This window comes from Microcaecilia unicolor, chromosome 7, assembly GCF_901765095.1.
Source record: "Microcaecilia unicolor chromosome 7, aMicUni1.1, whole genome shotgun sequence".
Classification (NCBI taxonomy): Eukaryota; Metazoa; Chordata; class Amphibia; order Gymnophiona; family Siphonopidae; genus Microcaecilia; species Microcaecilia unicolor.
In genome coordinates this window covers 101,117,749-101,138,791 of record NC_044037.1, presented here as the reverse complement: position 1 = coordinate 101,138,791, position 21,043 = coordinate 101,117,749, and the positions used below count along the sequence as shown (strand labels likewise).

Here is a 21,043-nt window from a genome sequence, read left to right as displayed (position 1 = left end):
AAATGATAATATTCTAAACATTTGTGTTTGTAAATGTTAATGCCTAATTATAGCATTGCCCTGTTAATGCCTTTTTTCCTCTCCCCAATACATCTGTTCCTTTGGGTGATACAGAGCTCTTACCTGAGCCATAAACAATGGGTATTTCTGAGTCCCCTGTGGCTCTAGTGGGGAATGTTTCCTCACAGGCATCTCTGAGGTCACACAGCCTGATTGTATAGTCACTATGCAACTGAATAGAAGATGTATGCTCTATGTGACTCTTCTGAGTGCATAGGTCCAACATTGACTGGGAGACCTGAAGTCAGAAAGAAAGAGAGATACACTCACAACAATAGCAAAACTAAAACCCATCTAACCCTGGCCTTATAATCTGAACCCTGATCAATTGTCCTTCAGCTCTGAGTCCAGACCTTAATTCTGAACCCTGTCACTCTAATCTTAAACCATCATCCTTGAATGCTTAAAGATAATCTCAGGTTCTTGAAGATTACACCTAGACAGTGCTCATACCTGTGCACAAGAGAAATCACAGACTTCTGGAGGCTCCTTCTGCCTCTTCTCTCTATCCACATGACATTCCTCACTGTTTCTGTGAGAAACAAACACTGTTAATTCTTGATTATTTGAAATCTGTATTATCAATATATCAAACAACAGAACATGCAAAACAGCAGTCCGAAAAAAGGACACAATCTATTCATTTTACAAAACATGTGTTTTGTGGCCTGCAGAATTTTTAAGAAGGGCCTTGAATTGAATAGACTAAAAGTTCTACAGGACACAAAACACATATTGGAATCCCTATGGATAGAAATTCCATGTGTAAAAGGGAAAAGGTTAGTGATAGGAGTCTACTATTGTCCACCTAGTCACGATGAACAGACAGATGTAGAAATGTTATCAGAAATTAGGGAGGCTAATAAACTAGGAAACACAATAATAAAAGGTGATTTCAATTATCCTGATATTAACTGGGTAAATATAAATCAGGGCATGCTAGGGAAGTAAAATTCCTTGATGAAATCAAGAACTGCTTTATGGAGCAGCTGGTTCAGGAACCAACAAGAGGAGGAACAATTCTAGACCTAGTCCTTAGTGGAGCACATGATCTGGTGCAGAAGATAATGGTGCTGAGGCCACTTGATAATAGTGATCATAACATGGTCAGATTTGATATAATCTCTGGAGTAAGTTCACACAGGAAATCCAATTCGTTAGCATTTAACTTTCAAGAAGGAGACTATGACAAAATGAGGAGAATGGTTAAAACTTTACATTAGGCATGGATGCTGTTTAAAAATAACATCCTGGAAGGCCTGACCACATATCCTATCCTATATAATAATTCTCACCTCCAACAGGATGTGCTTGGGACCGTGCCTGCCAGAAGTGGTCTGCTAGGCAGGCACGCTCTGACCTCAGTGACCTCAGTGACAGACAATTTGGCAAAGCAAAACAATCTGAGTGCTGGCCATTAGGACACAGGGTTGATAGCAGAGTTTTAAAAGACTGAAGGAACCGAAAGTGTTAAATGGAGGGAGGGGGGAGTTCTGAACCACTGAAAGACATGAACAATTGGGAAAGGAAAACAATCTGAATGCTGGCCATTAGGACACAGGGTAGATAGGAGAGTTTTAAAAGACTGAAGGAAACTGTTAAACTGGATAAGGGGGGGGAGTTGTGAATGACTGAAAGACACAGGGTAGATAGGAGAGTTTTAAAAGACTGAAGGAAACGAAAGTGTTAAACTGGAGAAGGGGGGGGGGGAGTTGTGAATGACTGAAAGACATGCAAATTTGGGACAGGAAAACAATCTCAATGCTGGCCATTAGCACACAGGGTACATAGGACAGTTTTAAAAGACTGAAGGAACCAAAAGTGTTCAGGGGGGGGGGCAAGTTCTGAATGAATGAAAGAAATGAAAATTTACGAGAGGAACACAATCTGAATGCCGGGCATTTGTACACAGGGTAGATAGGACACTTTTTTTAAAAAAATGAAGGATGTGAAAGTATTACATCTTGGGGGAGGGGTGAGGAGGAAAGCGGTGGGGTATCCAGATACTGGGCGTTAGGGCCACGGGGGTACATAGACTTTTGAAAGCCTTAAGGAACCCAAAGTGTAGGAAGGTGGAGGAAAAGGAGGGGAGGGAACTGGGTGAGGGGTATTAGGAACAGGGGAGGGGGCCCTGTCACACACTCTCATTCTCACACACACACTGTCACACAGACAGTCTCACTCTGTCACACACCCGCACATTCACTCTGGCTCTCTCTCTCAAACATACACACTCCCAGGAAAACCTTGCTAGTGCCTGTTTCATTCGTTCCAGAAACGGGTCTTTTTCACTAGTAATCCATATATTAAAAGAGGAGGAAGGAAGGCCAAACAACAGCCAGCAAGGTTAAAAAGTTAGGTGAAGGAAGCTATTACAGCTAAAGAAAATCCTTCAGAAAATGGAAGAAGGATCTGCCTGAAAATAATAGGAAACAGCATAAGGAATGGCAAGTCAAATGCAAAGTGCTGATAAAAAAGGCAAAGAGAGACTTTGAAAAAAAAATTGTGATGGAGCAAAAACACAAAGTAAAAACCTTTACTTTTTAGGTCTATTAGAAGCAAAAAGCAGGTATAAGAATGAGCTAGACCACTAGATGACCAAGGGGTAAAAAGGGCTCTCAGGGAAGACAAGGCCATAGTGGAAAGATTAAATGAATTCACTGTTTCAGTTTTCACCGATGAAGATGTGGGAGACATACCAATCCCAGAAATGGTATTCAGTGCTAATGAGTCAGAGAAACTGAAACAAATCTCTGTAAACCTCGAAGATGTAATAGAGTAATTTGACAAACTGAAGAGTAGCAAATCACCTGGACCTGATGGTATACATCCCAGAGTACTGATAGAATTGAAAAATGAACTTGCAGAGCTATTGTTAGTAATATGTAATTTATCTTTAAAATCAAGCATGATACCAGAAGAATGGAGGGTGGCCAATGTAACGCCAATTTTTAAAAAGGGTTCCAGAGGTGATCTGGGAAATTATAGACCAGTGAACATGATGTCAGTGCAGGGCAAAATAGCAGAGACTACTATAAAGAACAAAATTACAGAGCATATACATAAGCATGAATTAATGAGACAAAGAGGGACATTTTCGAAAGGTCGTCCAAGTATGAATTAGGGCATCCTCGCAAAGTCGTCCAAAATCAGGTAGGTATAATCGAAAAATAGTATGGACGTCCTTAGACATTCCATTATCGCAGTGCGAAACACCCAAGTCAAGGACGTCCAAAGTATAATAAAAAAAAAGGGCGCCCATCTTCCAGAACTGCCAAAGGACGTCCCCAAGACATGTTTTCTACTTGCCAACATTTGCCATACGAGTCCTTTGGCGGTTCTACGAGAAAGACATCCTTATTACTATACTTTGGACTTCTCTGATGTACTTGGTTGTTCCGCAGGTACAGTGCATGTAGTTGCGGACATCCAGATACGGGAAATATAAGGAACATTCATAAGTGCAAAGTACAGTAACAAGGACGTGTTTCTCACAGAACTTCTGGAGGACGTCCATCTTACAGGCCCACCATCCTTTGGCGGGCCTGTACGATGGACATCCTTCGGCACTTCTGTGAGAAACACGTCCTTGTTACTGTACTTTGCACTTATGAATGTTCCTTATATTTCCCGTATCTGGATGTCCGCAACTACATGCACTGTACTTGCGGAACATGCAGGTACGGGAAATATAAGGAGCATACATATTTTATTATGTATATATGAAGAGATTTGTATGCTTGATAATAATCCATATAAGGAAGGTTCCGCACGTGTGAACATGTACTCAACCAGATAAGGCCCCGCATGCGTGACGACGGTCCATGCACGTCATGGAAGTCCATACAAGTCATGGACATCCACGTGAGGACCCTTTATATATGCCAGGATGTCCACGTGCTAACTCGCCAATATATATGGGATGGTCGTCCATATCTGGAACTGTGCATGTAAGGACGTCCATCACGCATGGACGTCCATATAAGGCGATGCATGTTTTCCAACTGTTATTCACTGACAAACATGTCTTTGCGGCGAAAGCCAAATTTCAGCATGGCTGGAAATCTAAGACTCATCGAGCTGTGCCTTTTCATGTACCACCATCACCTGCCTCCCAGGACTGTCTCAATATGAGCCTGGAGTCGTATAAGAGATAGTTTACAAAGGTAACTGTTTGTTTCCCCCCCTCCAATCCTGGCCTATCAAGTACCCCTCCTGTAGCTACACATATAAGAGCTCCCTCAGCAATGTAAGCACTAACTTTAGTCTGCATTCAATGGTAATCAGTATGTGAACACGCACATTCATTAATAGAATCAATGTACTAGAAAGGAAAAACATTCTCACTTCCCAACAATACTGCACACAGACAGTACTCTCTGTCCTCATGTCCGCCTCAATGACATCACCTGTACCAAAGTCATGTCCGTTCCCCCCCCCCCCCCCCCCCCCCCCCATCATCAGTGTTGTGTGTCTGTACAATCTGGCTGCCAAATGATTTTATTTTGTGAAGGCAAGAAGGGCCATCCCCTGACTCCTGGTGTACAAACTTGTTTCTTACAGACGTTTTGGCATACATTGGGATCTGGAGTCCCTGAGGAGAAGGTTCCGCCGTGTACGGCGGGACCACCCCGATATAATCTGGAGTGTGCGACAGTGCCTCAGGGCTCAACGTAAGTATTATAAACAGGGCACCTGTATTCCTTTGTAAACATATTTATTTAATAATGCAAATTTCATGTTCAGTTTTCCATGTGGCTAATAGGCAAATAGTAAGTCATAACACCTCTGTCCCAGATCAAGGCCTGAGGTTGCAGCTACCCTCCCATGAGTGTGGCTGTAACTTCCAACTAACCTCCTCTGAGATGAATGAGATGACATGCCTCACTTCTGTATCCCCCTTTCTGGGTTGAATACTGTCTCATGGTATTCTTGCCTGATGTCCTGCTCTTAGTGGATGTCATAGCATGATTTGAAAGTAACGTAAAGAAATAGTGCTTCCACCCCCCCTCCTCCCCCCCCCCCCAAATGGTCATCCAACCATAATCACAACTCAAAATGCTAACATGCTGCTGAGGAACAAGTGTTTGAGGAAAGGGGGGAGTAGGAGGAGTGGGCTCTTCAACAACACCAGTATGCGACGTGAGTTAGGAACAATCTCTTTATTAAAATATACACTCGACTCGACACAGCCGTGTTTCGGCACAAAAAGCGCCTTCCTCAGGAGTCTATGAAATAAAACCAAACAATGATAATGAAACAAACATACAAACAAAAATGTAAAATCTAAAGATAAAAATTAAAACAGGTATAAAAAATTAAATGTGTACTGAATATAAATTGCATAAAAAATAGTGTATTGCAGAAATGCTAGAATATATACATAAAAATACATACACATAAAAATGCATATACTCATACATATATACATATATTTTTCAATTATGTAATTTTTATACAAAAAATACTTAAATTATTAAAAAATTATTAAAAATCTAACAGACAATATAGGTGTTGTAGATAACCAATTAGAAGAAGGATGATATTTAAACATTAGCGGACAAAACATCAAAATGAAGTATAATGAAATTAAACCTCAAAAACCCAGTGAAATAAAATAAATAAAACACACTTAAAATCAATTAGTGAATAATATATAATATGTATGATGTAACCATATGAGTAAAAGTATCATAGATAAACTGACCTTGTGATATATAGATATACCAATGTTAAGCACAAATAGAATGAAAACAAGGCATCTGCTACAATGATAATCCTATAGATAAAGCAGAAAATGCTCAGTTATTCATGGCAACATGGCAGGCATAAAGAAAGTTGGTATCAAGAGAAATGTCTACGCACATCCTGGCCAGAAAAACACCAATATTTCAAAAGAATTTTTTTTTATAAAGTACAATGTATTGTATCAGAGCACAAATGTTCAAAAAGGCTTGTTTGTAAAAACTGATACAAAATTTGATAAGGACACAGAACCTCCGTTATTCTGCACTTAGAAAAGATACGAATATAATGAAAAAGTCTATGATGCAAATACACAAAATGGATTGTGCAAGTTTTGTCCTGTGCTGTTTAAAACTAAAAATAATAATTGATGCAGGACCTAATGTTGAAAAATAAAAGAGTTTTTTCAAAACAAGGACAAAGAATCCGCTCTTTGGATGTATAGTCGCAAGAAAAGTAAAAAGTGATGAAAGACTTACCACTGCCAATGCAGGAAAAAGGCTCAGCGTATTCAAAAACACTTCCGTGAAGTCAAAAGGGACATGTTCACAGTATGTCCGTTTTATAAGAGGCCAGTGTGCTACCAAAGGTGCTGATACAACTTCTCTCCTCAAACAGCTGCGGTGTTCAATAATTCTGGTTTTGACTGGTCTCTTGGTCTTACCAATATAGACACGAGGACAGGGACACGTGAAGGCATAAGTAACATTGGAAGTGGTACAATCTGAAACATGTCTCAATATATATATATTTTTTGTGTGCTTGGATTTAAAAATTCTGTAATCTCCATGGTGTGTTCGCAAACGCTACATTTTCCACACTGCATATGTCCCCAAGGTACACTGTCTGCATTATTTGACACAGTCTCTGGAAGGCACGAGGGAACCAAAAATTCTCTGAGATTCTTCTCCTGGGAATAAGCAATGACTAGATGTTTGTCTTTAAAGCATTCATGTCCCTCTAAAATGTGCCAATGACGTCTGATAGAGGATTGAATGTGTCTCGCCAGATGTGAGAACTTAAGTGTACAAACAATGTCAGGGACTTGTTTGTCAAGTTTGGGGGCAAGTAGAGCATCTCTGTCTTCAAACATTGCTCTCTGAAAGCCAGTTTCGATATGTTTCTTGGGATAGCCTCTGCTTCTAAACCCTTCCCTACCCCCCTAACTGCAGTTGGAGGAGAGAGGTGACCTCCCTCCTCTTCCATTGGCGCCACCTGGAAAATGGTGGCGCTCAGCCCTGCCCAGTGCATCCTGAATCGCTTTTATTCATTCTACACCACTCAGGATTTTGTAGACCTCAATCATATCTCCCCTCATCTCTTTTCCAAGCTGAAAAGCCCTAACTTCTTTAGCTTTTCCTCATATGAGAGGGGTTTATCATTTTGGTCTCTCTTCTTTGAACCTTTTCTAATTCCACTATATCTTTCTTGAGATATGGCGACCAGAACTGAATGCAATACTCAAGGCAAGGTTGCACCATGGAGCGATACAGAGGCATTATAATATTCTTGGTCTTATTTTGCATCCGTTTCCTAATAATTCCTACCATCCTGTTTGTTTTTTTGCCACCGCTGCCACACACTGGGAAGAAAATTTCAGTGTATTGTCTACATTGACACCTAGTTCTTTTTCTAGATCTTTACCTAGCATCGGGTAACAATGATTCAAATTATTCTTCCCAATGTGCATCACTTTGCATTTGTCTACATTAAATTTCATCTGCCATTTGTTTGCAAAGTCTTCCAAATTCCTAAGGTCTTCCTGCAATTTTTCACAATCTGCATGTGTTTTAACAACCTTGAATAGTTTTATGTCATCTGCAAATTTAATCACCTCACTCATCATTCCAGTTTCCAGATCATTTATAAATAAGTTAAATAGCACTGGTCCCAGAACAGATCGTTGTGGCACTCTTCTATTCACCCTCCTCCATTGAAAGAAAGGGCCATTTCATTCATTCATTTCAGTATTTATATACTGCTTAGACCTAAGCGGTTTACAGTTTCATTTTACAGGTACCGGGTCTGTCCCTAGTGGACTCACAATCTTAGTACATTGTACTACTGTTGTACCCTACCCTATGTTTTCTATTCAATAACCAATTGCTAATACACAACAGAACTTTGCCTCCTATCCCATGACTCTTTAACTTTCTCAGGAGTCTCTCATGAAGAACTTTGTCAAAAGCTTTCTGAAAATCTAGATACACTGCATCAACCAGCTCACCTTTTACCACATGTTTATTTGCACCTTCAAAGAAATAAAGCATATTGGTAAGTCAAGACTTTCCTTAGCTGAATCCATAGTGAATCTGTCCCATTAAACCATGTTTATCTATGTGTTCTGTAGTTTTATTTCACTCACGTTACCCTGCACTGTGGTCAGGCTTACTGGTCTACAATTTCCTGGATCACCCCGCGTACTTGTATAAATTTAAAACACTTGCACAGTTGCATGTATATTGTGTTTCTTGTGTGATGGGCAGTACAATTATGTACTTGGAAGATGCAAGCTGGAAGGGGGAGGGGGCCTTATGTGGTAGTTGGCCCATGGGCCTACAAGCTTGTGATCCATCCCTAGGCTGAGGTGCACACATTCTCTACTTGAAAAGTTAAAGGGAGAGTTCTAGGAGGAACTTGTCTGTCTAAAATGATCTGAAAAGTGTTCTCCCCCACCCCAGATCTCTGGGATAAAATGGTATATTTGGTGATAAAGAACAGTAACCATCCCCTGATATTCAGCCGCCAGCGCTAAAACCGAAAATTCAATGCCAGGCCCTGTCCAGTCTTCAGCACTGAATATCCATTTTTTTAAGCCCGCTGGTGCATGACCGGTTAAGTTAATATTCAGACATAACCGGCCATGGTTTAGCAGAAAAAGGTAGGCCAGCTATTTATGCGGTCTTATTTATCCGTTAATCCTGGCCAGTTACCTCTGAATATCGGGCCATAACTGGACTCTATTTTGATATAGCCAGTTAAGTGCCACTGAAAATTACCAGAGAGCCACGAACAAGCGAGTTCACCAGTCGTCAGCTGTTTCCAGCCGGTTAACTCGCTTTGAATATCAGCTGGCATGTATTTTCTGCACTTGTGTATGGGAGAAGAGGACTCAAGTGATTCTAGGAAGGGAGAGATCAAGAGAGAGAGAGTTAAACTGTGAATCCACTAGGGACACAACCAAAATATGGGTATTTACAGAATAGGAACAGTGAAAATACAGTACCTGTATGTACACTCGCAGGAGGAGTGTGAAAGATTATAGGAGGGCCTCGCGAGACTAAGGGATTGGGCGTCCAAGTGGCAGATGAAGTTCAATGTTGACAAGTGCAAAGTGATGCATGTGGGCAAGAGGAACCCGAATTACAGCTATGTCATGCAAGGTTCCGCGTTAGGAGTCACAGACCTAGAAAGGGATCTGGGAGTCATTGTTGATAAGACGTTGAAAACTTCTGTTCAGTGTGCTGCGGCGGCTAAGAAAGCACACAGAATGTTGAGTATTATTAGGAAAGGGATGGAAAACAAACAGGAGGATGTTATCATGCTGTTGTATCGCTCCATGGTGCGACCGCACCTCGAATATTGTGTCCAATTCTGGTCGCCGCATCTCAAAAAAGATATAAAGGAATTGGAGAAGGTGCAGAGAAGGGCGACGAAAATGATAAAAGGGATGAAATGACTTCCCTATGAGGAAAGGCTAAGACGGTTAGGGCTCTTCAGCTTGGAGAAAAGGCGGCTAAGGGGTGATACGGTAGAAGTCTACAAGATAATGAGCGGAGTAGAGCGGACAGATGTGAAGCGTTTGTTTACACTTTCAAACAATAATAGAACCAGGGGACACAAGATGAAGCTAGAATATGGTAGATTTAAAACAAATAGGAGAAAGTTTTTCTTTACTCAGCATGTAGTTGGACTCTGGAACTCGTTGCCGGAGAATGTAGTGACAGCAGCTGGCCTTATAGAGTTTAAGGGGGGTTTGGACAGGTTCCTGAAGGAAAAGTCCATTGAACATTATTAAAACATTTTTTTTTTTTTGCATTTTGCCAGGTTCTTGAAGCTTGGATTGGCCGCTGTCGGAGACAGGATGCTGGGTTTGATGGACCCTTGGTCTTTTCCCAGTATGGCAGTGCTTATGTGCTTAATATGTAAACCGCTTTGATTATACCACAGAAAGGCGTTATATCAAGAATCTAAAATTATACTGTGTGGATTTTCTCTAATTTGGCACTTCAATTTGACCTTCATAATTTTGGTGAAGCTTGGACAAAATTTTACAGACCATTTTTCTACATGGAGAGCTTTTTCTGTTATTTTGCTGCCTTTTGTTTCACTAAAGTTAATTTTTTTTTGTTTGTTTGGAGCAACACTCAGTGCTTAGATACTTTTCTTTGAGAAACTGAGGAGTCCTTTTACAAAGCTGTGGTAAAAGGGAGCCTGCGTTAGCATCAGCATGTGGGTAAAAGGCTGTCTTTTTTTCTCATAAAGAAATGGCCATGCGGTAAGTGAACCACTGGCTGTGTGGCCATTTTTTGGTGGGGGGGAGCAATTACCGCCACCCATTGAGGTGGCGGAAAGGGCTTCTTTGCTAGCCCGGCGGTAACCGAGCAGCACACGGCACTGCCTGATTACTGCTGGGTAAGCACCGGGTCTGCAAAAATAGAAATTATTTTTGAAGTACCAGAAATGGCATGCACTGGGGGTAGGAACTACCGCTGGGCTCCTGAGGTAGCCCAGTGGTAGTTCCGGATTGGCATGCGGCAAGCCCCATTGTCGTACACCAGCCCTTTAGTTAAAGGGCCCTTGATTAATTCTGTTGGGCCTCACAGCTGTGGCTATCCATCATCCTAAGATCCATGTTCCAGACACTGTGACTAGCATAGACACTCATCAGCAATGAAGGTGGACTCAAGTCTTTCCAGGAAGTGCCCTGTAGAAGGGAACAGTTACGCATACTTTTAGCCACTGAGTGCTGAATGATTTTCAACTGAGAGATTTACCAAGTGCTTAATTAGCTTGGTAAATTCCTCTGAAAATTGTCTTCATATTGCCTCCACTCTGTAACTTTGTGCAGGAGCTTTTGGGGAGGCTATTTTATAAAGGTTCATAGTTATACTGCCTCTATAGAATAAGCACTAAAACATATATCCAAAAACCATTATCAACATAAAAGTTAATGGACCATCATATAAACAGCCAGATCATTTCAACACTATTGACATTGACCACTTAATTTATCATCATAGATCTTCAATCAGTTTTTATCACATTTTTCAAAACATTGCATTTAGAAATGTTTTCTCAGAAAGAAGAAACACTTAACTTGGCAATTTTGTTCTGTTGATTTTAATTATGTTTATATTATTGGCACCTGCATAGAATGGTGGATGGAGAGGGCTATATACATTTTTATAATAAAATAAATAAAAACTGATTTTTGAGGACCTATGATTATACATTTTTACGTGGTGAATGTCAATGATGTGGTGATAACCTGGATGTTTACATGATGGTCCATTAACTTCTATATTGATATTTAAATGTTTTATGGACTTATCTGTTGGTAATTATTATAGAATTATTTATTCAAAATAAGGGGTCCTTTTACTAAGGTGCCCTGAAAAATGGCCTGTGGTAGTGAAGGCGTCGGCTTGGGTTTTAGATGCACGCAGAATCATTTTTCAGTGCACCAGTAAAAAATGCCTTTTTAAAATTTTTGCCGAAAATGGACCTGCAGCAAAATGAAAATTGCCATGTGTCCATTTTGGGCCTGAGACCTTACCACCAGCCATTGACCTAGCGGTAAAGTCTCACGCAGTAATCGGGCAGTAATGACCTATGTGCGCCAAATGCCACTTGGTGTGTGTCCGATATGCACTGCAGAAAATAAAAATTATTTTTCAACCGTGAGTATTGGACGCACGCCATAAATGAAATTACCACAAGAGCCATGTGGTAACTCCATTTTGGCACACGTTGGGCGCATGTAGACACTTACGCGGCTTAGTAAAAGGGGCCCTGAGTTTTGGGTTTGCTGAATAGAGGTGGCCTTTATAAAATACACACAATACAGGTATATACTCTTTTGTGTCTTTCCTGTCTAAGGGGTCCTTTTACTAAGATGCACTAACAGATTTAGCACACGCTAATGATTAGCATGTGCTAAATGCTAAGAAACCTATAGGTATAAAATGATTTTCTTAGCATTTAGCGCATGCTAAATCTGTTAGCACACCTTAGTAAAAGGACCCCTAAGTTCTGTGTAATAAAATTATCCTCACTGTGTTTCTGTTTATTTATTTATTTATTATGATTTATCTACCGCCTTCTTGAAGGAATTCACTCAAGGTGGTGTACAATAAGAATAAATCAAACATAAGCAATTAACAATTACAGTAGTAAAAATATTCAACTAACAATACAAAGTATGGCATAGTATACTACTTTCTGTACATACAATATATACTATACCAGTGACGCCCAAACCTGTCTTATGGGACTCCCAGCCAGTCAAGTTTTCTGCATGCAAATTTCTCTCATGCATATATTCATTGTAGAAATCCTGAAGCCCTACTAGCTGGAGGTCCCTCAGGACAGATTTGGAAGCTACTGCACTATACAAATGATTGAAAATGAGGCTGGCACCTGGCTGGGCTCACCCCACAAAACCTTACCTAGGATGATTTTCCAGTGGCCCCTTATCACTGTTAGCGGCACTCCATATTTTCTCCTGATAGTCCGACTCTGCATCTGTGGGCTGTGAACTATCCTGTTCTGAGCCTGGGGGTTCTCTGTTGTCTGCTGCTTTCCTTGTCTGTTCATCATGATCCAGTTCTGGGCCACAAGGTTCTGTGTTGTTCGCTGCTGATGGCCCAAAGACTAGGGTTGCAAAAGTATTCAGATAGTCCTGTAAGGGAAAAAAAGGGAGGGGGAAAAGAAGCATATGTCAGATAGAGGGTGGTTAGAACAAGATAATGAGAGAGATGAGGAGGGAAAGAAAAACAGAGAATAGGTAGAGAATATGAGAATAGGCATTGGAACAGGGTGGGCCACTAGACCCTGTCCCGACCAACTTTCCTAAACCTGGCTTTTCAGTCTGTCCCACACTCAGACATCAGTAGCCCAAACCCCTGCCCAATCCAGTGGAATGAGGTGCAGTCCTGCCCTGGCCTGCCTTTCCATTCCAACCTTTGTCTTCACTGTGTACTCCTGGTCTAGCAGCAAAACAGTTAATTGCACATAATCAATTGTTGCTACATGGCCAGTCTTATAGTAACAGCAACATGGACTCATAGCTCTTACCACAAGACCGATGTACAATTAAATGCTTCTACTGCTCCCAGACCAGAGGAGGATCAGGGGGTTAGTTAATTGTGGGTTCTTGTTCAACCCCAGTGTCAAGAGTTGGGGGGTTAGGAAGGAGGGAAGAAAAAGGAAAGGCTTGGGAGTTGAATAAAGGGCAAAATCTAGCTATAAATGGAAAAAACATAAAATGGACAGATCAGTCTCAGGGATAGATGTAGAGAAGAAAGGATAGATAAGGAGAGGATGAGAAATAAACAGAAGAAATAAGAACAGAGAAAGAGAACGAGTGTGAAAGATGTGAAGACAGATGGATAAAAGGAAAAGAAGAAATAGAAATTGACAGAGAAAACGGAGAAAGGAACAGAAAAAAAGAAATAAAAAAGACAAGATCATGCAAGGCCAATTATATCTCTACACATAATTATTTGTAAGGAGGAACAGGGACCAAGCCAGGTATGGAAGTGGGCAAGCTAAAGTGACATTTCTACACACCAAGCCTACCAGTATATCTCAATCCTTCTCCTTCACCTTTAAATTAGCTGTAAAAAAACACTGAAAGAAAAATCCCAAGGGCCTTCTATGAATAACCTTCCCTTTCCCCTCCCCCAGCCAGTATCAACCACCCTACTACTAACTGCTTCTTATCATTTCTATAGCGCTACTAAATGTTTGCCGCGCTACTCATGAAACACGTAACAAAGAGTCCCTGCTTGACAGAGCTTGCAATCCAATCATAATAAACAGGACAAATAAGGGATTAGGGAGTTATTTATTGTGGGAATGATTAAAAACAAACATGGGGGTTAGGAGTTAAAAGGAGCCTCAAAAGGGTGGACTTTTAGCCTATATGGCCAGAGACAGAGCTTGACATACTGACTCAGGGAGTCTATCCCAGGGGCATATGGCGCAGCAAGATAAAAGGAACGGAATCTGGAGCTGGCAGTGGAGGAGAAGGGTACAGATAAAATAAAATTACCATTACAATTATTTGATATGGAAAAGAAGTCTGGAGTCTATACAGGATGGTACAGAATATCAATGTAAACTGTCCACCTCCAGTTCTGTAATACATACTCAATACCCTCGAACAATGGAACTATGGCATTTCCCTCTATAACTCACCATATGAAAAACATATTCTAATAACATAGTCAGTCGCATCCACTTCTGTACTCACTCACAAATTAAACCACATAACTACATTCTTTCATGGAAGAAAACTTGGCCGCAGCTTTATTTCAATATCAGCCAATCAAAAAATAATTACAAACTACTGGTTAACAAGTGACTTTCAAATGACCTTACCATCTATGTTGCTAGTCGGTGCCCAACCGTGGGGCCCTTTTACAAAGGCATGCCAAAAAGTGGCCTGCAGCAATGTCAGCACATGTTTTTGGCGCATGCCGGACCATTATTGTATGGCATCTAGAAAAATGAATTTTTTTCTCTTCCAAATATTTTATTAATTTCCAAGAATACAAATAACAGGAAAACAATGATGGAATAACATAGGAAGCAAGAAACACAACAGGTGGGAAAGGAAAAAAGAGAAAGGAAAGAAGAGAAAAAAGGAGGGGAAAGCATCCAGGTGTTTAACAAATAAGTCCTTTGTACTGGTTTAAGGTGTGGCCTGAATAGTTTGGAGGTAGTTGTCCAAAATAGACCAAATTTCTTTCTTAGATACTATCATCCGACTTTTTGCAGCCATGGCGAGCTCAAACTTCTGATGCTGCAGGACTGTATTCCACCAGAAATGAATATTCAGCAACTGTGCGTTTTTCCAGTTTTGCAAAATATGCCATTGAACAATAGTGAGGAGAATGTCCAATAGTTTTGATTGCGGGGAGGTCAAATCAAAAGTTGCATAAACGGACTTAAAAATTTTTTTAATAGGCCGGTAAATAGACGTGCGGCAAAATGAAAACCAGAATGCATCCATTTTCAGCCTGAGACCTTACCACCACCCATTGACTTAGAGGTAAGGTCTCACAAGCTACCCGTGCGGTAAGCGTGCATCATGCACCAACTGCCACTTACCGTTGGGTAAGCACCCAGTGGTAGAAAATAGAAAATATTTTCTACCGCGTATTTTGAGCACACGCCAAATTTGGAATTACTGCTTGGGGCACGCGCTAGCTGTGCGGTAATGCCAATTTGGCACATGCTGTTCAGGTGTAGGCCCTTATGCACTTTGTAAAAGGGCCCCTAACTGCTCAAATTCCATCAAATATATTTGGTTATTCATCATATATATTCCAAAGAGACCTGCGGTGTCAACAAGGTCTCACCTTGTCTTGTGGAAGTCTCGCACACAAGCATCTCAAACCAGAAACAAAATAGTAATTCAAATTATACATGCAGGCCACTTGCCAATTGTTCATTGTCTTTTCTCACCACCATGAGATGAACCCCCAACCCAAAAGAAACAATCCTACCAATACTGGAGGAGTGGCTCAGTGGTTAGGGTGGTGGACTTTGGTCCTGAGGAACTGAGTTCAATTCCCACTTCAGGCACAGGCATCTCCTTGTGACTCTGGGCAAGTCACTTAACCCTCCATTGCCCCATGTGTAAGCCACATTGAGCCTGCCATGAGTGGGAAAGCGTGGGGTACAAATGTAATAAAAATAAATACAAACAACACAGCCCAAAACAAAAATGCTAAACACATATCCCCAGCAAAATTTGAAAACAAAGCTAATAACCACAAAAAAGGGGCAGGCCTGGAGGGAGCAAAATTATCAAATTTAACACATTCACATTCCTGCACCAAATGCCCTAGCCCTTCTTCACAGAATATGTTTCTATTTCCTCCTTCCCAGAATTCCAATCACATCCCAGCTTCCATTAACCCTTTCCTTCTCAGCACTCCTCCCAATAACCTTAATTAAATTCCACATTAAGTTCCCCCAAACCTCCTCTTAAATGTATTTAATTCCAATTTCTTTTAATATAATTTCAATTTTATACCCAGCAGCACCACATAAATTAATTAACTTTACTTGGATCTCCCAATCCTGCTATTAAATGCTTTCTTCTTACAACATGAATAAACTTCAAACTAATTTCCATGCCGTTAATCCTCCTTTTTATCATTTCACCCCCTCTCCCCACCCCATTCCACATCATAAATGCACTACCCAGATGGCATACACTTCAGCTGGAGCAATGCCAATGTTATATTGCCCTTGGGTATTTCCTCAAGCTTCCTTTAAAGTGTCACCTCAGGAGCAGCATACACACCATATCTGTCAGCTGAGTTGTGAGGTAACACAAAATCCTGCTTAAAAAAAGGATACACATAAACCCCTGGATTCTATATATGGCGACTAAATAGGAAGCCAACACTAATTACATCAAGGCAGACAGAATCTGACCCTCCTTCAAAATACCTACAACCAACTTATTTATCTATTTAGATTTTGCTCACACCTTTTTCACGACATCATACTCACCCCAATCCTTAAAAACGCCACCAACAAGATCAGTGAACTCACAAACTATAGACTAGTGGCATCAATACCATTACTGACCAAAACGATGGAAGGTCTAGTAGCACAACAATTAATGGAGCACTTGACACAGTTCTCAGTCCATCATAGCTCCCAATCAGGTTTCAGACCATTACACAGTACTGAGACAGTCATAATCACCCTGATAACAAAACTCAGAAGATTAATAAGCCAAGGGCAGACAATCCTACTGTTATAAGTCAATATGCCAAGCGTCTTCAATCTAGTAGACCACACAACATTAATAACCCTGCTTGACTACATGGGAATCACAGGTGCAGCAGCAAACTGGTTTAATGGCTTTCTAAGAACTAGATTCTATCTTGTCAAGATGTCTAATCAGTTTTCAGCCTCCTGGATCTCTGAATGTGGGGTGCCACAGGGTTCTCCTATATCACTACTACTACTACTACTTGTCACTTCTATAGCACTACAAGGCATACGCAGTGCTGTACATCAAACATAAAAAGACAGTCCCTGCTCAAAGAGCTTACAATCTAGATAAGACAGGCAAACAGACAGAACAACTAAGGGGTAAGGTAATAAGAAGGTGGAGATAAAAGGACAGGCAAGTGAATAGAGGTTAGGAGTCAAAAACAGCGGCAAAGAGGTGGGCTTTTAATCTGGACTTGAAAACGGCCAAAGACGGGGCTAGACGTACAGGCTCGGGAAGTCTATTCCAGGCGTGAGGTGCAGCAAGATAAAAGGAACAGAGTCTGGAATTAGCAGTAGAGGAGAAGGGGATAGATAAGAGAGATTTATCTATAGAACAGAGTACCTGAGGGGGGGGGGCGTAGGGAGACACAAGAGTGGAGAGGTACTGGGGAGCGGCAGAGTGAATGCACTTATAGGTCAATAAGAGAAGTTTGAATTGAATGTGGAAACGGATAGGGAGCCAGTGAAGTGACTTAAGGAGAGGGCTAATGTGAGCATAGTGATTTTGGCGGGAAATGAGTCACGCAGCAGAGTTTTGGACTGATTGAAGAGGGGAGAGATGGCTAAGTGGGAGGCCGGTGAGAAGCCAGGTTGCAATAATCAAGACGAGAGGTGATAAGAGTGTGGATAAGTGTTCTGGTAGAGTGCTCAGAGATGAAGGGATGGATTTTGTTGATATTATAGAGAAAGAAACGACAGGTTTTGGCAATCTGCTGAATGTGAGCAGAGAAGGAGAGAGAGGAGTCGAAGATGACCCCAAGGTTACGAGCTGATGAGACAGGGAGAATGAGAGTGCCATCCACAGAAATAGAGAAAGGGGGGGGAGAGGTAGATTTAGGGGGAAAGATGAGAAGCTCAGTTTTGGCCATGTTAAGTTTCAGATGACGTTGAGACATCCAGGCAGCGATATCAGATAGGCCTGCTGTAACATTGGTCTGGATGCTGGTTGAGATTTCGGGAGTAGAGAGGTAGATCTGGGAGTCATCAGCATAGAGATGGTATTGAAAGCCATGGGATGATATCAGAGAGCCAAGGGAAGAAGTGTAGATGGAGAACAGGAGAGGACCGAGAACAGAATCCTGAGGTACACCGATAGGGAGAGGGATAGAAGTGGAAGAGGATCCACCAGAGTGTACACTAAAGGTGCGAAATGAGAGGTAGGAGGAGAACCAGGAAAGATCAGAGCCCTGGAATCCAAATGAAGATAGTGTATCAAGGAGTAGGCTGTGATCAACAGTGTCAAAAGCGGCGGATAGATCGAGAAGGATGAGAATAGAATAGAGACCTTTGAATTTGGCTAGGAACAGGTCATTGGAAACTTTTGTAAGTGCAGTTTCAGTTGAATGAAGAGGGCGAAAGCCAGATTGGAGTGGGTCAAGAACAGCTTGAGATGAGAGAAAGTCAAGACAGCGGCGGTGTCACCTATGCTATTCAATGTAATGATGGCCCCACTCAGCAAGAAACTGGAAAAAATGGGATTTAACCCATTCATATATGCTGATAATGTCACTATTTATATACCTTTCACAAACAGCATCACAGAGATATCGGATGAGGTCAAAAAAGAACTGGACCTTATGGAAAACTGGGCCACAACCTTCAAACTCAAACTAAATAGAGATAAAACCAAAATTCCTGGTTCTATCCAGCTCGCAGAATCCCACCACTTACCAAAACTTCACAATCAACCAACAAATGTATCCAATTGAAACACAACTAAAAATACTGGGAATTATTCTCGATAAACACCTGACACTTGAAAAGCAGGTTTTAGCAGTCGTATCAAAAAGTTTCAAAAGTCTATGGAAACTGAGAAGGATTAGAGACTACTTTCCCAGACAATCATTTCGCCTTCTACTACAAACACTGATACTATCCCAAGTACACTACTGCAAAGCAACATACATAGAGGAAAAGAAAACATACTAAAATCACTGCAGATGGTTCAAAACATGGCAGCAAGACTGATATTCAAAAAGTTGAAGTATGAAAGAGTAACCCCTTTACTAGAAATGCCACACTGGCTCCCAATTAAGGCTAGATTATTTTCAAAACTAGCACTATCATTTTCAAGATATTGTTTGGCATGCCCCCTAAACACGTGCAGGACGTGATTGAACTATCACCAAGAAATGCAAACCTAGGAACCAGAAACTATTTACTAATTCACCTACCCAACTGAAAAACACAATATACAAAACCACATATATGGCTGGATTTAGTTATCTGGGATCCAAACAGTGGAATTCAATTCCCAAGGTCACAAGAAACATCACAAACTATCTCCAGTTCAGAAAAGAACTAAAAACCTACCTTTTCAAGAAATGTTATGGCTAATCATGAGGTCAACTGATGCCCCATAATTATTATGTAATAACAATGTTCCACACTACGATGTAATTGAAATACATCACTGTAATTCCTAACAACTGCCAACTGTAATCCACTGCAATGCATTACTCAGTAGCGTTCCTAGGGTGGCTGACACCCGGGGCGGATCGCCGATGCGCCTCCCCCCGGGTGCACCACGACCCCCCTACCCCCGGCGAAAGGACACCCCCCCCCCCGGGTGCATTTTTACCTGCTGGGGTGTGCCGCGCGCCTGTCAGCTTCACTCGTTCCCTGCTTCCTCTGCCCCGGAACAGGAAGTAACCTGTTCCGTGGCAGAGGGAACAGGGAACGAGCTGAGCCGACAGGCGCGCGGCAGCCCCCCAGTGTCATGCACCCGGGGCGGACCGCCCCCCCCCCCCTTGGTACGCCACTGGTATTACTATAACTTCTACTAACTATTATATGTAAGCCACATTGAACCGAAACTCATTTTTGGATAATTGTGGGATAAAAGAATAAATTACTATGGACTCTAGAATACCAGTGCACCTTCTTTTGTGAAAACAGAACAAACTGAACTGTTACAGATCACTACACAGGAAATACATGCTAGCAGAATCTTTCGCCTTGGTCATAAGGGACCACATATTAGGAACGGAAACCCCCAAAAATAAACCAGACTCTATAAACAATAATGGAAAAATAAATGCATTTCCTCCTGCTTTATGCAAAATACTAAAAAAGGAATTGCTGAAATATCACATTCCCCCCAAAACTGAAAATATTGTTTTCTGGTTTTGTTGTCTGGGCATTTCATTTTTCTAATTGGGTTAATCCCACTCTCTCTTTTTCATTTTCCCTGTGTCAGTCTTTTCCTGGGTATAAAATGTAAAGTAGGTATGCTCATATTTAGAATTCTACACGGTCAAGCTGCAATTTATATGACATCATTAATAGAGTTTTCATCTTGCTTCAGATCTTTTTGGCAACATCATCAGCTGAAATTACACTTTCCTATTGCAAAACCATTCAGTTTAATAAATTATAGGAACAATTATTTGCATATCAAGTGGTTTTACATTGGAATTCCTTGCCTCTGGATTTAAGCTCCTCAGCAGATTATTCCCCCCCCCCCCCCCCTTTTACAAAGCCATGTGGTAATGCCAACACAGCCCAATCATTTTGAATGAGCTGTCAGCATTACTGCACCAGCAGCTGCTAGCCTGGCTTTGTAAAAGGGGGCGGGGTGTCTTTTCGAAAGCAGCTGAAAAGTTTTTTTTTAATGTTAGCTATATATTATATTTTATTTGTATTTCATACAAATGATTGTGATCCACATCAAAAGAGTTGGTTATTTGTGGAATATAAATGTACATTTGTGTTGTATTTTTTTTTCAGTGCCTCATTTCCATTTCTTATCTTGTCTTCTCCCATCTTATATCTCTTCCTTCTGCACATCTGCCTCTGACATTCACTTTCCTTTGTATTTTTTTCTCTGCTTCTCCAGTCATAGCTAGATTTTACCCCTCATTCTTCCATTTTCTCACCCTCTAGTCCTCAATCTTCTTCTTTTCACCTTCCTCCTACCTACCACTTTCTTCCCCTCCCTAGCCCTTTCATTGATCTCTCTCTCTTTCTCCCTTTCCCAGTCTCCATGTCC

General features: G+C 41.2%; 1 protein-coding gene across 1 annotated transcript in view; it reads right to left on the bottom strand.

Moving 5' to 3' along the window:
- The window catches only part of LOC115475058 (trichohyalin-like), a 79,972-nt gene that overhangs the window by 40,718 nt on the left and 18,211 nt on the right, over positions 1–21,043 (bottom strand). The window contains exons 2-4 of the mRNA XM_030210796.1: positions 12,477–12,709; positions 514–592; positions 124–298 (exon numbers count right to left, since the gene is read on the bottom strand). Of these exons, the coding sequence (XP_030066656.1) occupies positions 124–298; positions 514–592; positions 12,477–12,709 (487 nt within the window). The remainder of the gene's footprint in view (positions 1–123; positions 299–513; positions 593–12,476; positions 12,710–21,043) is intronic.